The sequence below is a fragment of the Camelus bactrianus genome, chromosome 1 (assembly GCF_048773025.1).
Source record: "Camelus bactrianus isolate YW-2024 breed Bactrian camel chromosome 1, ASM4877302v1, whole genome shotgun sequence".
NCBI lineage: Eukaryota > Metazoa > Chordata > Mammalia > Artiodactyla > Camelidae > Camelus > Camelus bactrianus.
In genome coordinates this window covers 119623546-119640152 of record NC_133539.1, presented here as the reverse complement: position 1 = coordinate 119640152, position 16607 = coordinate 119623546, and the positions used below count along the sequence as shown (strand labels likewise).

Sequence of the window (16607 nt, the reverse complement as noted above, 5' to 3'; positions counted from 1 at the left end):
AGTCCAATAGGCTGTGTTCCAATCCCAGGACCCCCTTTCCCAATGTAACGCTGGGCAAACTGCGTAGTTCTCTGTGCCTCAGTTTCTCCCCCTGTAAAACGGGGATAAGTGTTCAGAAGGGGGAGATGGGGCTTAAGAGTAGAGTGCTTGTACATGGAAAAAACCTAAATGTCCATCAACAGATGACTGGATAAAGATATATATATATATACACAATGGAATACTACTCAGCCATAGAAAAGAATGAAATAATGTCACTTGCAGTAATATGGAAAAACCTAGAGATGATCACACTAAGCGAAGTTAAGACACAGAAAGACAAGTATCTTATGGTATCACTTATATGTGGAATCTAAAAAAAGACACAAATGAACTTATTTACAAAACAGAAAGAGACTCACAGACATAGACAACAAACTGTCGTTACCAAAGGGGAAAGGGGTTGAGGAGGAGGGATAAATTAGGAGTTTGGGATTTGTGGATACACATGACTATGTATAAAACAGATAAACAACGAAGACCTACTGTACAGCACAGGGAATTATATTCAATATCTTATAATGGCCTATAATGGAAAAGAATATGAAAAGAATACACATATATGTATGTAAGTATAACTGAATCACTGTACTGTACACCAGAAACTAACACAACATTGTGAATCAACTCTACTTTAAAAAAAAATTAATAAATAAAAAGAAATTAAAAAGAAAGAGTATAGTTCTTGTAAAGCCCTTTAGCACAGGGTGTACTTGGCATGTAGGGGGATTCCCTCTGTGGAGTAAAATCACATTTAAAATTCAATGCATAAATGCATAAATATGAGCCAGCAGCACATAATACAGAGAGAGACCAACTAATTTTCTTTTTTCCTCTTCTGTATTCCTGCCCCCGGGGCCTGAGGCCCAGGCCATTTCCTGCATCTTTATAGTAAACCCCTTGACTCACCTGAGCTGCCCTGAGTAGGGCTCCCTTTCCTGCAACAAACAGCCCCGCCCAGAACAGCTTCCCCTCCCTCCATGCAGCTCACACTCCAGCCAATCTGGACATGGCTCCTTCTCAGCCTTGAGCCTTCCATCCACACTCCCATCCACACCAGGAACCGCACAGTCCACCAGGCCCTCCGCCCTGACAAGTGCCCATCACTCACTGTTTCGGGCCCTCATTCTATACCACCCGTCTCCAGGGGTGGCCCCAGAACCTTCCTGCCCCTCCCCAGTCCCAGGCCGCCCACTGGAGGCCCCTCCCCTTGGAAGGATGGGCCAGGCCCCATCATTCAGCAATCCCAGCCCCTGGCAAAGTCTCCGTCCTCTCTGAGCTGCTTCCCAGGGTCTAGAAGGGTGACAACATTGCCAGTGTGGCCTCTTAAATGGAAACACGTGAAGCACAAACCAGACAGCGTGTGCAATGGCTCTGCAAACTTTAAAGTGTTTTCCAAACATGCAGACGCTCTCCCAAGAAGCTCCGAAGAACGTAAAGTCATTTGAAGACGAACATGCAGGCTCCTTATTAGACAGAGATCACCCCGTCTTCTTAGCCATCCTCTGGGAACTCTGGGGAACAGGAATTTCCAAGGGGGTCCCACAAATCCCCCAGCCACGCAAGACAGGCCCTGGGAGTACCTGGCGGGCCCAGTCTTTGTCCCAGAGAAACAGAGGCAGCACCGAAGCTCTTCTGCAGCCTTGCAACTCCATCTCTCGAGCATTTGGTTTGGAAAACCTTCTCTCCAAGTCTGCCCATAAATTTGCATTTCAAATATTCTGTAGTCCATAATAAATAATTTACATAAAGGGCTGGTTGGATGGAGCACAGCAGGCTACAAAAGGAAGAAACACAGAGCAGCAGCCCAGATTTAACTTGCTCAGCCCCAGTGCTCAGAGAATCCTGAGGCCACACAGAAAGGAAGAGAGTCAGCTTCACTCGGCTCCCTCCACCCTCTGTGCGAAATCGTGCTGGGGAGGGGCTGGCGAACTGCGGCATCTTCAGCTAATTTCACATGACACAGATGCAAACGACTTTGTGTTTCCTAATCGCGGGAAATAATCACATCTCCTTTCCCTGCTTCTGTCCATGTCCTCCATCCAAAGGTTCCGCAAACTTGAAACATTTGATGGCAAAATAATACTGGGCTATTGTTCTTAAGGGAAAAAAAAATCTAATCACTTTGAGTTCAATTCTACGGTGCGAAGAAGACCGTGAGCTTAGCCTGCGTGAAGGCACAATGACAAAATGAGTTAATTACCAGCTCATCGCAAGACGGATCTACTTGTCAGGGGAACAGGAGGCGTTCTCTCACACAAAGTGATGACCCAGATAAAAAGTCATGGCTGGAGGCAGCAGCCGCCGGTGACACAGTTTCATCTGGGCCTAAGTGACCGGCAATTAACAAGTGTCACCACCACACATATACACGTAGCCCCAGCTATTCATTAAATATTTACTGAAAATACACAACTAATTTCTACTGTCTTTCTTCCCAAGGAGCTCCTGTGGTTTTCTACCCAGGCGATGACAGTAAAATTTACACACGTGTAAAAGTCTACCCCCAGCTGGAACAGCTGTTGACCCTGGACGGGCCGCCAGTCCCCAACGCTCTGTGCACCAGAGGCGGTGTTTTCTCCAGACATCACATCTGACAACGGAAAAGAGTTGCAGACGGAAGGGGTCCCAGTCCTATCGGTTGGTCCCTCGTCTCCTGGTTGGCGTGGCCACTGGCTTAGAACTGAAGCCCCCACCAGCATTAAAGCCAGAACTCTGGCTCCTCCCAGGTCCAGCCCTCGGCCACAGACTGACAGGACAGGGACAAATGGGGAGACCGCCTCCACACACCTAGGTTCTCCAGGGTGGGGAGCTCCCTCCCGCTCTGCTGCCCATGACCATGACCTGCGTCTCTATGGAGAGAAGACCAGGTGAGAGGCTCCGGGACACGCGCCCGGAGGCAGACCCTGGGTCAGAGACGTCAGTGCTGCCCTGGTGTGCACGCTGTCTCGTCTGCCTTTTTTTTATCTGAAAACCAGGGGCACAGGCCAGGCTGGCACCCTGGGCCTTAAAGTGGATAATTTTCAGAATGTTCAAAACAGAATTCTTATACAGCGGAGAAGGTGTAGCTCAGTGGTGGAGCGTGGGCTTAGCATGCGTGAGGTCCTGGGTTCAGTCCCATATCTCCATTAAATAAATAAATAAATAAAGCCAAATTACCTCCCCCCAAAAAAGTTAAAAAAAAAAAAAACAGAATTCTGATAAAAACATAGAATGAGGCAGGTGTCAATGACTAATTTAACTAATTATTGAACAACCCATGAGATACTGATGTGCATACACACACACACACACACACACACACACACATACACACACACACACAGAGTCAGTGCGGGGGAAAGAACAGTGGAATAAAAGTAGAAGTTAATACAACACTGGCCACTGGCCTTCAGAGCACACAGACCGTAACTCTGAGGTTACGTCCGCTGTTGGATGGACACCCACCTGCACCTTTAGGCACTGGACCCACGCAGCAGCTGAGTGTCCACTTAACAGGCTGCTTACAACCCGATCTGGGCACAAGGCCATGGGTCAGTCTCACAATGATCTGGTTTGGTTAAGACAAAAACATCAAATCCCATTTTTTTTTTTTTCAAGCGCCTGTTTGCTGTATGGCCAGAGCCTCATGCCCTCAACTTGCCAACTCACCCCTCAACTATTCTAAGCCTCTGAATCTTCATGACAAAACCATTTCTAAAACAAATATTCCCCAGTGCTCAGATCATGGGGGTAAACCCCACCTCTAGAAATTCATGGGAACATTTTATTGGCAGCAATCCAAAGAAGATGGCCCTATTTCTACCAACATCTCCCCAAGTTACAGAAACACCCGTCTCCGGTTTACACACGTATGAACAGAAACTGCTTCCCCACCTTTACTTAAGTAACGATCTGAATTCTACCGGAGAAGACAGTCTCCCTCGTCCTAGGAAAACCACCCAAAATTTTCACCAAAGAGGCCATCTGATCCTGGTCGACAGGTCTGGGCCCCCACCAGACCTGAGTGGTTATTCCCGGGGCGTGGAGAGTCTGAACACTCCACAGATGCTGAGGGGAGAGAAGCAGGGGGTGAATCTCCCCCTACCCCTCCAAAAAATAAATCACTGGCTGTTTCAAGGGGCCACCCAATGCTTCCACTCTTGTGCAAAGCTTCTCTCCACGTTTCACAGCTGAGTCCTGGCCTTTTCTCCCACCTCTCACGTTGCCTTTCTTGCCAAAGCTGCTCTGATCTTCTTTTCATTTTGTTTTGTTGACATATAGTCGATCTACAATGCTGTGTTACTTCCTGGTGCACAGTGTAGTGATTCGGTTGTACATGTATGTATACATATATATTTTTTTCCAGTTCTTTTCCATTATAGGTTACTATAAGCTATTGAATAGAGTTCCCTGTGCTGTACAGTAGGACCTTGTTGTTTATCTGTTTTATAGATAGTAGTGTGTATCTGCAAATCTCAAACTCTCAATTTATCACCTCGGTAACCATAAGTGTGTGCTCCATGTCTGTGAATCTCTGATCTGTTGAGCCCCCCACACCCTCCTGCTCAGGCCCTCAGACCAGCTGCTCCCTCTGCTGGGAGGAGCTCCCATTCGCCCTCTGCAGCCCCCTGAGGCCTTATCCCACTGGCTCAGCCCAGCCACCTCCTTGATGCCCAGCCACGCCACGTCTGTGGGCAGCTTCCCTCCCACTCCTGCTTGCCACACTCGTCCAGGAGGAGAGACTCCTGGTTTTGAGGACACAAGGGTGGGGACCCCGGCTATCTTATTCTCTGTCCCCTGGCACAGAGTACTATTTCCAGGCCGACAATGACAGCCAACAGTATATTAACTGATTGACTGGTTCTCTAACAAACCATGATCACCCCTCTAGGCTGGGGAATTGCCAGCTACCTTGGCAGACTGGGGAGGGGACGACCAGGGAGGCATTAAGCGATGTACACAGCCCCAGTTTGGGCAAGCGCATTCCTTCTGCGGTAAGTGTCAGCGTACTGAAATGGAGTGCACCCTGCACTTAGCAGGAACCCTCGTAGGGCACAAAGAAAACTTCAAAACCAGACACATTTCTGGGCAGAAAATGAATCCCCTTCAAATAGGCAATCTTCCCTGGTAAGATCGCAGGCCAGTGGTCATAGGACCATGGCCATGCTCCCACGCCAGGAAAGGAAGGGGGCTCAGGGCAGTGAAGACCCACAGGGTGAGCAGGAGATGGGATGTGGGAGCTCACACAATCTCAAGGATTTGAGGCGGGGTCCCGGCAGCGGGCCCACAGGCCTGTCAGCTGTTAACGCCACTCTGGCCCCGAAAGATAGAGGCCACCATCCTGGGAGGAAGAGGGAACCACCTTGTTCCAGGGTCAAGGCCAGCCTGAGTGGGAGGGGACTGCCCCCGTGGGGTCACCCAAAGTCCCAGGTCTGAGCAGGCCTGCGGGGTGCAGCCCACCTGCCCTCAGCCAGCCCCGGGCCCGTTCACTCAGGCAGGGGCTCTGCCAACCCGATCAGTTGTATCCTGACTGCAACACTCACCTTCTTGACGAACTCTGGGATGATTTTTTGGTCTGTCAGGTGGGCTAGGGAAGAACAGCAATCTAATTCCAAGACGTAGCCTTCACCATGAAGGTCAGCCTTCTGAGATCTGAAAAGAGACACACACACAAACTAAGATTCTGCACAATATATATATATATAAAAAAAGAATCACTGGATGTTTCATGAAATCCCAAATTCTTTCCTGAAACTAACTGCCAAAAGGGCACTCCTGAATAACTAACCTAGGGTGAGCAACTGAAATAATATGCATTATACAACTTAAGATAGACAACTGAAATATATGGAAGATGGATTTACATCCCAGAAAGATTCCCAAGACATTTCATCAAGGAAAACACATTATAGAATGATGGGTTTAGTACAACATGGAATATTGGGATAAAAAACTGGAATAAAGGAATATGAAAACCATGGACTGTAGGGACCATTTTACGTGTACAGAGAGAGGAGTCGCCCACCATCCCAAAGGAAATACCAGTGTAAAACTCAGCAATTTGGAGGCTGTGGTGTTTAATATAGTCAATAAACGATCAACATTGTGCAACTGGGACCAAAACAGTGTGTTGTAATGCATCCAAAATCAACAATAAAATTTTATGTGCTAATGAATACCAATAAAATAAGTACACACACACACACACATTCCAGTGATGTGTATTTCCCATTGGTTTACATCTGCAAGGGCTTAGAAAAAGAACCAGTAACACACACAGCAAACCTATAATAGTGGTGACCTCTGGGGGCACGAGAGGGTCTGGGTGGCAACGGGCGGGATGGTGGTGGTGATCAAAAGTGATTTTAGCGGTATCTCCAACTTTTTCAACTTTTCTGAAGAGAACTCATTCATAGATCACTTAGAAAATGAAAAATTAATTTTTAAAAGACTTTTAAAGGGTTCAACCCCTAGAGAGAGCAATCTGGCAAAATCTATCAAAACTAAAGAGGCAAGAAAGAAAGAATACAAGGCAACCGAAGCAGAAATTCGGGGAAAGAGCGGATGGCAAGGGCTGTTTGGGGCAAACCCCTTCCAACTTTCAGTAGAGGCAAAGGCGTCCAGTATGCCCTGCCCCTCCCCGCCGGGTGGTGGGGCTGCTCCCCCACCCCCCCTCCCACCCCCATCCCCACCATAGAGACACGCACGCACGTGACACAAGGCTGGGGGCTCTCAGGACAACCAGCAGCAAGTGGTCACCAGAAGGAAAGCCCACCACTGCATGCCACTCCTTTGGGGGTCTTCTGGACAACACTACGTGGGCTGATGGACTCCTGGAAGCCACACAGTTGTCAGACATTCAAGGTGATTTGTTGGCTCGGGAGGAGGGAGGACGCCAGACAACAGGAAGTGGACAGCAGCGAGGGGTCTCAGGCCCAGCCCTATCCTCATGGGGAGGGGGACTTGGAGACCCCGGCTCAGCTCTCTAGGCTCACACCACGTGCACAGTGACTCTCCACTGCCCAAGGCAGACCAGGGCCCCCCACAAGCCCAGCCCAGTTAGAAGGATCTCTGCCAAGGAGGGGCCCCGGCAGCCCCCCCATGAGCACAGGTGTAGCCAGGAAATTCTCAGAGTGGGCAGCTTCACACTGAACTCCTGAGACACGTGCATCCCACCAAATAAACCATTTCTGAACGCACGTTTGCTATAATACTTTAAAAACGAATTTCCAGGAGTCTTATATATCATTAAAAGCAATTTAGGCTGCCATTAACCATCTGGGTATGAGTCACATGAAATTCAAAAGTGGAAAAATGAAAGAGGATTTGGGTTTCCCCAGGTGTGCGACTGTGGCTGGGTAAGGAAATGCTAATATCTTATTTAGATTTTTAGATTTTATTTTTTTCCTCTAACATATCCTTTCAGGGGTAGGGACTGAAGCATCCACTCTTTTTTCTTAATTTTTAGAACATTTAAAAAATTCTAATTTTTTATTGAAGTGCAGTCGATTTACAATGTTAGTTTCAGGTGTACAGCAAAGCAATTCAGTTACACATATATACACGTATGTGTGTATATATATATTTTTCAGATTCTTTTCCATTTCAGCTCATTACAAGAAATTGAGAGGCACATACTCTTAAAATGTAAAATATCTCACAGCAATCACTGGAAAAAAATGTAAAAGAACAAACAGATTCCAAACTGGCCAAACGGTAACAGTGAATTCCGAAAGAATCAACCAGTTCTGAACCCCAGCCTTCTGGCCTTGAAACCCCATCAGAGACTGAACTCACGTTCTCATTTTTTCCCCACGTTCTTACTCCCACCCCGCCCTACACAAAAGACATATCAAGAGGAACAAAAGCAGAAGATTCCAGACTTTTGAAAGAGGAGACTTAGCCAAGCTACTGTCATATGCATTATGTGGGGTCTCAGACAATGAAGGCAGGATAGGAGGAGGGAAGTTCTAGAACACGAAATCCCAGCTGCTGTCATGTGGGGACAAACCTCAGCTGCTACAAGGTTACTGAAAAATACCCACTGCCATTTTAAATGATTCAGCTGAAAAACGGTCATCATTTAAAATAAGTCAAATCTTTAATGGAAAAGAAATATGAAAATGAATATATGTATGTGTCTGCATGACTGAGACATATTGCTGTACACCAGAAATTGACACATTGTAACTGACTGTACTTCAATTTAAAAATTAATCAAAAAAAATAAAGTAAGTCAACACTGTGTCCACTCTGTAAAACAGCCACAGAATGAATGGAGAGAAGACAGAGCTGTCTTATTTTTTTTTTTTAATTGAAAGACCATCAGTTACAATGTGTCAATTTCTGGCACACAGAACCATGTCCCAGTGATGCGTATACACACATATATTCGTTTTCATAGGGACCAGCCTGTCTTTAAGCAACTCACAGCCCAGACACACGAAGGGCAGTCGTTAGCACTGGATCTAATAACCATCAGTGCTGGTTCTGGAACAAGGAGTATTCTAAGGAGGGCAGCTCTGGTTCATTTCTCAGATAATTAACTCGGTTACATCTGAACTGAAAGGAGCACAGAAGAGTGATAAAAATGGGCATTATTACAAATTTTCTAGATGAAACATGAAAACTCACATCTCGGCCTTTGGGCTCCATACATACTGGGCGATAAGTAAGCAACTCAGGTCCTCCCTTGCCTTTAGGAGTTACCTCCAGAGCTCAAAGTGAAAGGGCTGGAACTCGGAACAGTGGCTGATGGGCGCGAGGTGGCAAGGACCCCTGAACGCTCTGAGGACGGGTGCTGGCGGCCCAAGCCCTCAAGCCCGCGTCTGTGAGGGTGCGGGGCCAGGGCTGGGTGGGCGGACAGTCCCACAGAGATCCTCCTCCCTGCCCCGAGCCCTGTGAACAACAGCGTCAAATCCACACAAGCTTGCAGCTTGCCTGCTGGGCTGCCAGAAGGAGTTTCTGGGCTCCTCAGCAAGGGCAGGGGGAGGCTAGTAGACACGGCTGCTGTGATGGACGTGCCCTGAGGGGACCCCTTGTGACCTCCCCCTTCTGGTGTCTGTGTCTTTGTACAAACCCTCCCCTTGCATGGGGGCAGGACATGCGACTCACTTCTAACCCGCAGAATGAGGCAAAGGGACAGATGTCACTTGCATGCTGACGTTACACCATGAGACACCATCTTGGCGGATGAGACCGAGACACTGCCCTTGCCGGCTGCCAGGCACTAAGGGGGCTGTGTAGGCAGCCAGCAAGAAACTGGGGTTTCAGCCCTGGGACTCCAAGGAGGTGAGTTCTGCCCACCATTGACGGGAGCCTGGGAGCAGATCTTTCCCCAGTCGAGCCTCTGACAAGACTGCAGCCCCAGCCAATGCCTCAGCTGCAGCTGAAGACACCCGAAGCAGAGACCCCAGAAAAGCTACAGAAACTGAGATAATGAAGGTATGCTGCTCGAGCCACTACGTTCGTGGTCATTTATTACAGAGTGCAGAAAACCAATACAGTTGCCAAGGAGGAAGACATGGCAGCTTCACGCACAGATCAAGCCTCCCATGGGTGGCCAGGCCCAGGACCATGCCCCCAGATCCAGCCAGACCCCTGAGAACAGCCTGCAGTAGGTGATGAGTGTCTCATGTCCTGGAGGGCAAGGATCACTCTGGCATCAGGAAGCAGGCATGTCCTAGAAGGGGCTACAGGAACCAAGGCCTGGCCCCCAAGGGACCACAGCACAGGAGAGCGGGTATCATGCAGTCAGTCAAGTTCCTGAGAATCGCCCGCTGAGCAGGCATTTGACACCCTTGCGTAGGGGGAGGGAAACCCCATGTATGTTTCCCCAAATGCCATGTCCTTGTGTTGTCTTGGAAAAGGATACTGGAAAGCACCAAACTTCCCCTGGACTGAAGCCCAGATGGCTTCCACTTACAGACAGGGCAGAAAGGTCTGGATTGAATCAGTAAGAAAAAAGAGGGACACAGAATGCATTTCTGGAGATGCAGGATTAACTACCAGCAGAAGCCTCCCTTAACTAGAAATTAATACCTAGTACACTGAGATTAAATGCACACACTCTGAGCTAGCTATGCTCCAGCAATCCCACTCCTGTGCATACATCTGGAAAAGATGAAAGTTCCAATTTGAAAAGATATGTGTGCCCCAATGGTCACAGTAGCACTATTTATAATACCCAAGACATGGAAACAGCCTAAATGTCCACTGACAGATGACTGGATAAAAAAGTTGTGGTACGTATGTACGACTGGACTACTACTCAGCCACAAAAAAGAATAAAATAATGCCATTTGCAGCAACATGGATGGACCTGGAGATCGTCATTCTAAGTGAAGTAAGACAGAAAGAAAGAAAAATACCATATGATATTACTCATATGTGGAATCTAAAAAAATGAGACAAATGAACTTATTTACAGAACAGAAACAGACTCACAGACATAGAAAACAAACTTATGGTTATCAGGTGGGGAAAGAGGGGGGATGGAGGTCGGGATCTGCAGATACAAACTACAATATATAAACTAGATAAACAAAAAGGTCCTACTGTACAGCACAGGGAACTATATTCAGTATCTTGTAATAGCCTACAATGAAAAAAATGAAAAGGAATATATATGCTCATGTATAATTGAATCACTATGCTGTACACCAGAAACTAACATAACATGGTAAATCAACTCTACTTCAATAAAAAGACCTCGGACCAATTTCAAATCCTGGGGCTCCCACCTGTACACACTGGAGAGTTGAGAGGGGTTAATTCCCAGCCATTCCAAAGGAATTTCTTTTTTTTAATTTTTCTTTATTCTTAAAAAAAAATTTGGGGGTGGGGCAGGTCATTAGGTCTATTTGTTAATTTATTATTATTATTTTTTTTAATGGAGGTACTGGGGATTGAACCCAGGACTCATGCATGCTAAGCATGTGCTCTACCACTGAGCTATACCCTCTCCTTCAGAGTTTCTAAAAGGAAGAGGAAATGAAAGGCTACTACTGAGCAGAGATGCAACGTCCTGAAAGCCAAGGATGACTAAGACAAATTCTTATTGTCATCTCTCAGAAGATGACAAATCTTCAAGAAAAAAGACCAGATTTTAAGGAAGTGTAAGACTGGAGAACTTAATCTGTGCTTCTTGTTGGTTAGAAAAACTCAAAAATCCTTCCCACTCCCTGCTCTCCTCATTCTTCTTATATGTTACAGTAGCAAAATACACATCATATAATATGACCATGTTAGCCATTTCTGCGTGCACATTCAGTGTCGTTAAATACATTCAGCATGTCACCACTCTCCATTTCCACAACTTTCTCAGCATCCTGAACCGCTGTCCTCAGTCCTTTGGCACCTTACAAATGGGACTTGGGCCACAAAGGAAAGTGAATACATAGGAAAATTCAGATCAATGCTTGTCAAACAAACACATAAAGGCAGATTCAGACCCTGAGCATTTGTGCACAAGTCTTTGCTAACCGTAAATGTGCACAGCAAAGAGCTCATGTGCTGAAGCCCCTTAGGGGCCAACACATCTAACCCCAGCTGTCAGAGTTGTTTAAGACCATGATAAAAGACCACCAATTCTGTGCCACGCTGACCTCATTACTCAGACACAAACATCAACTGTCATTAAAAAACTGTGCACAAACTCACTCACGTCACACCTATCACGTCTGCCAAGGGCTGTGTGGTCACTGACCAGGCAGCCGGAGGGTCCGAAGGTCAAACCCAGGGATGCAAATTCCAAGGTCCCCAAACACTGAGTGAAAGAGGATTTTTTTTTTTTGACCAAAATACAGGATCTAGATACTTTGTTCTCATATAAAAGCTACAGGAATGGTCTCTCTGTCTGCCAAGAAATGTTCTCTCTCCTATTTTTCTCCCATTCCTATCTCTGAGAGCCACGTGGCTGCAGAGAAACTGGACCACCAGGAGACCAGTTCCAGGGCAGGAGTGAACTCACGTGGCCAGACCGAGTCACCACCGTAGCAGGGAGATGCTGGGGTGAGCTGGGCGGTTTCTAATGGCAGCCAATACTAGAATTCCAGGCCAGGGCTGCCAGCTCTCTCTCTCTCTTTCTTTCTCTCCTTCCTTCCTTCCTTCCTTCCTTCCTTTCCTTCCTTCCTTCCTTCCTTCCCTCCCTCCCTCCCTCCCTCCCTTCCTTCCTTCCTTTCCACCTTTTATAATGGCATGATTCCTGTGCAGGAAGCCACACGTATTTCAGATGTACGATTTGATGAATTCTGACAGATATGTACACCCATGAAACCACCACCACAATCAAGATAGGTAACATTTCCATCACTCCCTAAGAGGTGCAATTTTCGAATTCCCAGTTTATCTCTTCCCACTCCTGTTACCCCGGTAACCATAAGTTTGTTCTCTATGTCTGTTAGTCTGTTTATGTTTTGTAAATAAGTTCATTTGTGTCTTTTTAAAAAAAACTCCACGTATAAATAATATCATATGGTATTTTTCTTTCCCTTTCTGGCTTACTTCACTTTAAACGACAATCTCCAGGTCCATCCATGTGGCTGATCTTCTAATTTCTTTTAAAAGAAGTCATCACCCCATGTTTTCATGTTGGCCACCACTGTCAAACTGTGGCTCCAAACGATGTTTATTGCTATTATGTAGGCCAACATCTTTGGGATTGAATTTGACCTCTTGGCCACGAGTCCTTGCCCTCTGGGTTCCATACACCACACTCCAGCGTGAGTCACAGAAGGCTAGGTGCCAGGCAAGGGGTAAGAGCAAACAGATTATCTAATTGCATCATAACCAGAATAATGACCCATACACCCGACCCTGGTATTTCAACCCCTGTAAAAACTTGGCAGACTCTCCGCCTCCACGCTTCGCTCCCCTCGACCACAGCAGGGACATCAACACAGCCCCTGTCTGCTCTCACAGGCGCTGGACACAACGTTTTCTAAGCCATAAAAACAATGTGTTTGCGACCAAAGCCTGGAACGCTGATGGGTGCTTTAAACCTTTCAAATCGTCGCAGGCCAAAGGGTTCATCCTCAAACAATTCTGATGTAATGCCAAGCACTGAACTGAATACCCGATCTGGTCTCACGGGCAGATCTGAAATCAGGCCAGTAAAAAGCCAATGCCCGTTGGGAAAAAAAAAAAAAGGATTATAAACTATACTTTTAAACAATAAACATGTTAATAAAAACTATCACGCACGCTTCTTTTAAATAATAAACATGTAACAGATCTCACATCAACTCATTAATCCCTCAGATAGCTTCAAAGACCACGAGTTGAAACATCTTTTTCCCAGGGCATGAGGCACAGTTTGAACTTGAGTTATAGAAAGAGAGGAGACAGAATGTGCAGTCCATCAATAGGGCTATTTTTGCTTCATGGAGAAATAATCAGAAAGAAATAGTGACAAACACTAAACTTGGATTACTAGGCACTTGTCCAATGAGAGAAAAAAAAATCACTAAATGTCAGTTGACAGGAACAAATTCTCTATCTCTGGGAGACGGGAAGGAATTTGAAGATGGGTACCTCAAGGCAACGCCAGGTTCAAGCATAATGATCAGAACGACTTTTTTTTTTTACAAGGAGTAGTAGGAAGAAAAATGAACTGCAGATCTAAAAAAGATCTGTCAGTGTAAGGAAAAGAAGGTTTTTTCCAGTTTCAGGACATTATATAAAACGAATGACATAAAAAAATCCATTCATTCATTGCTTCACCTTTTTCTGAATTGAAGCGTAAGTTGATTTACAATGTTGTGTTAGTATCTGCTGTGCAGCATAGTGATTCAGTTATACATTTATATTCTTTCTCATTATAGTTATTACAAGACATTGAATATAGTTCCCTGTGTTGTACAGTAGGACCTCGCTGTTTACCTATTTTATATACAGTAGCTTGTATCTGCGAATCCCAAACTCCCCTACCTCCACTTTTCCCTTTGATAATCTTAAGTTTTTTTCTAGGTTTGTGAGTCTGTTTCTGTTCTGTAAGTAAGTACATTTGTCTTTTTTTTAGATTCCACATATAAGTGATATCTTATGGTATTTTTCTTTCTCTGCCTGACTTCACTTAGTATGATAATCTCTAGGTCCATCCATGTTGCTGCAAATGGCATTATTTTATTCTTTTTTTATGGCTGAGTAGTATCCCACAGGTTCTTTATCCAGTCATCTGTCAATGGATATTTAGGTAGCTTCCATGTCTTGCCTACTGTATATAGTGCTACTATGAACACTGGGGTGCATGAATCTTTTTGAATTAGAGTTCCCTATGGATATATGCCCAGAGTGGGATTGCTGGATCATAGGGCAAGTCTATTTTTAGTTTTCTGAGGAATCTCCATATTGTTTTCCATAAAGGCTGCACCAAATGACATTCCCGCCAAGTGTCCCAGTTCTCCACACCCTCTCCAGCATTTATTATTTATAACCTTCTGAATGATGGCCATTCTGACAGGTGTGAGGTGATACCTCACTGTAGTGCTGACTTGCATTTCTCTGACAATTAGCAATACTGAGCATTTTTTCATGTGCCTATTGGCCATCTTTATGTCTTCATTGGAGAAATGTCTGTTCAGGTCTTTTACCCATTTTTTGATTGTGTTGCTTGTTTTTTTGTTATTAGGTTGTATGAGCTGTTTATATATTCTGGAAATTAAGCCCTTGTCGGTTGCATCATTTGCAAATATTTTCTTCCAGTCTGTAGGTTGTCTTTTTGTTCTGTTCATGGCATCACCTTCTTGACCACTGATCACACGTAGGGCAGGAGTTAGAGCCTGCCCTCAAGAAACTTAGAGTCTTGTATCCCACTCAGTGAAAGAAGTCAGCCAGAGAAAGGCAAATACTGCATGTTATCACTTATATGTGGAATCTAGAAAATAGAACAAATTAGTGACTATAACAAAAAAGAAGCAGACTCATAGATATGGAGAACAAACTAGTGGTTACCACTGGGGAGAGGGAAAGGGAGAGGATTGAGAGGCACAAACAATTGGGTATAAAGTGAGGTATAAGGATATACTGTACAACATGGGGAATACAGCCCATATTTTATAATAACTATAAATAGAGTATAACCTTTAAAAATTGTGAATCACTATGTTGTACAGCTGAAACTTACATAGCTTTGTAAATCAACTGTGCCTCAATAATAAAAATATTTTTAAGTAACAAAAAATAAATAAATTTAATTAAATAAATAAAATTTAAAAATAAAATAAATGATTAAATAAAAATAATTATAATAAAAAATTATAATTTTTTTGGTTTCATTGATTGTCTTTATTGTTTTCTTGTCTTTAATTTCATTGATTTGTGCTCCCACTTTCATTATTTATTTTCTTCTGCTTGCTTTAGGTTATATAGCTCTTCTTTCTCTAGTTTCCTAAGGTGGAAGTTCAAACTACTGATTTTGGATTGGTTTTCTTTTCTAATACATGGGTTCAATGACATAAATTTCTAAATACTGCTTTTCTGCATCACACAAGTTTTGATAAGTTATATTTTTATTTTCACTTAGTTCAAAATATTTTTCAACTCCTCTTGAGATTTCTTCTTCATCTCGTGTTATTTAGAAGTGCACTGCTCCATCTTCAAATGTTCTGGAATTTTCCAATTATCTCCTAGAAATAGATCTACTTTAATTCCATTCTGGTCTGAGAATACAGTTTATGTGATCTCAGTTCTTTTAAATTTGTTAAGCTATGTCTTAGGGCCCAGAATGTGGTCTATCTTGGTAAATGTTCCATGGGAGTTAAAAGTAGTGTGTTCTGCTGCTGTTGGATGAAGCAGTCTGCAGATGTCAGTTACAGCCAGGGGACTGAGGATGCTGTTCAGCTCTTCTGTCTTCACAGATTTTTACCCGATTGGATCTACCAATTACCAGTAGAGCAACACTGAAGTCTCCAACTATGATAGTGGATTCATCTATTTCTTCTTGCAGATCTGTCAGTTTTGGCCTCCTGTTGTTAAGTGTATAAATACTGAAGATTGTTGTGTCTTCTTGGAGAATTGACTCATTTTTCCTTATGCAATGTCCCTCTTCATCCCTGGTAATTTTCCTTGATCTGAAGCTTGCTTTGTCTGAAATTAAGGTAGCTACTTGAGTTTTTAACAGCGCTAGCATGGTATTTAATAAATAATGAATTTTTAAAAATAATTTTAGAAAAAGAAAGAGAGTCTATGGGCCTCTAACTATCCAATATTGCTCTTTATTCTAACCACACAGAAGTGCTATGAAAGCTCCATTGTTTCCAGGGATCAGGGAAATTTTTAAAAAGTTTAAGAAGCATGTAAGTGAAGTCTTTGAAGCTGTGTGAAAATTCACCGGGGGACAATGGATAAAATGATATTTCAGGCATTGAGAACAGGAATTAGGAGGGCTTGTAGATGAAAAACAAGCATGAGCTGCAGGATGGAAATAATCAATAGGTCAGTTTGGTGAAAGACAGGTAAAAGTGAGGCTTGCCTACTACAACTCAGCTGGGTCAGTAACCACGAGCTAAGGAATGTATGGTGAACCTGCTGTTGGAACGGATGGCTGCGGGGTGCTCGGCAGGGGCTGGGGAGGAAGTGAGAGCTGG

General features: G+C 44.5%; 1 protein-coding gene across 3 annotated transcripts in view; it reads right to left on the bottom strand.

Moving 5' to 3' along the window:
* Positions 1–16607, bottom strand: part of RFTN1 (raftlin, lipid raft linker 1) — a 177735-nt gene that overhangs the window by 78691 nt on the left and 82437 nt on the right. For all 3 annotated transcript variants that reach the window (XM_074371938.1, XM_074371934.1, XM_010966029.3), the window contains exon 4: positions 5565–5673. In XM_074371938.1, coding sequence (XP_074228039.1) covers positions 5565–5673 — 109 coding nt within the window. The remainder of the gene's footprint in view (positions 1–5564; positions 5674–16607) is intronic.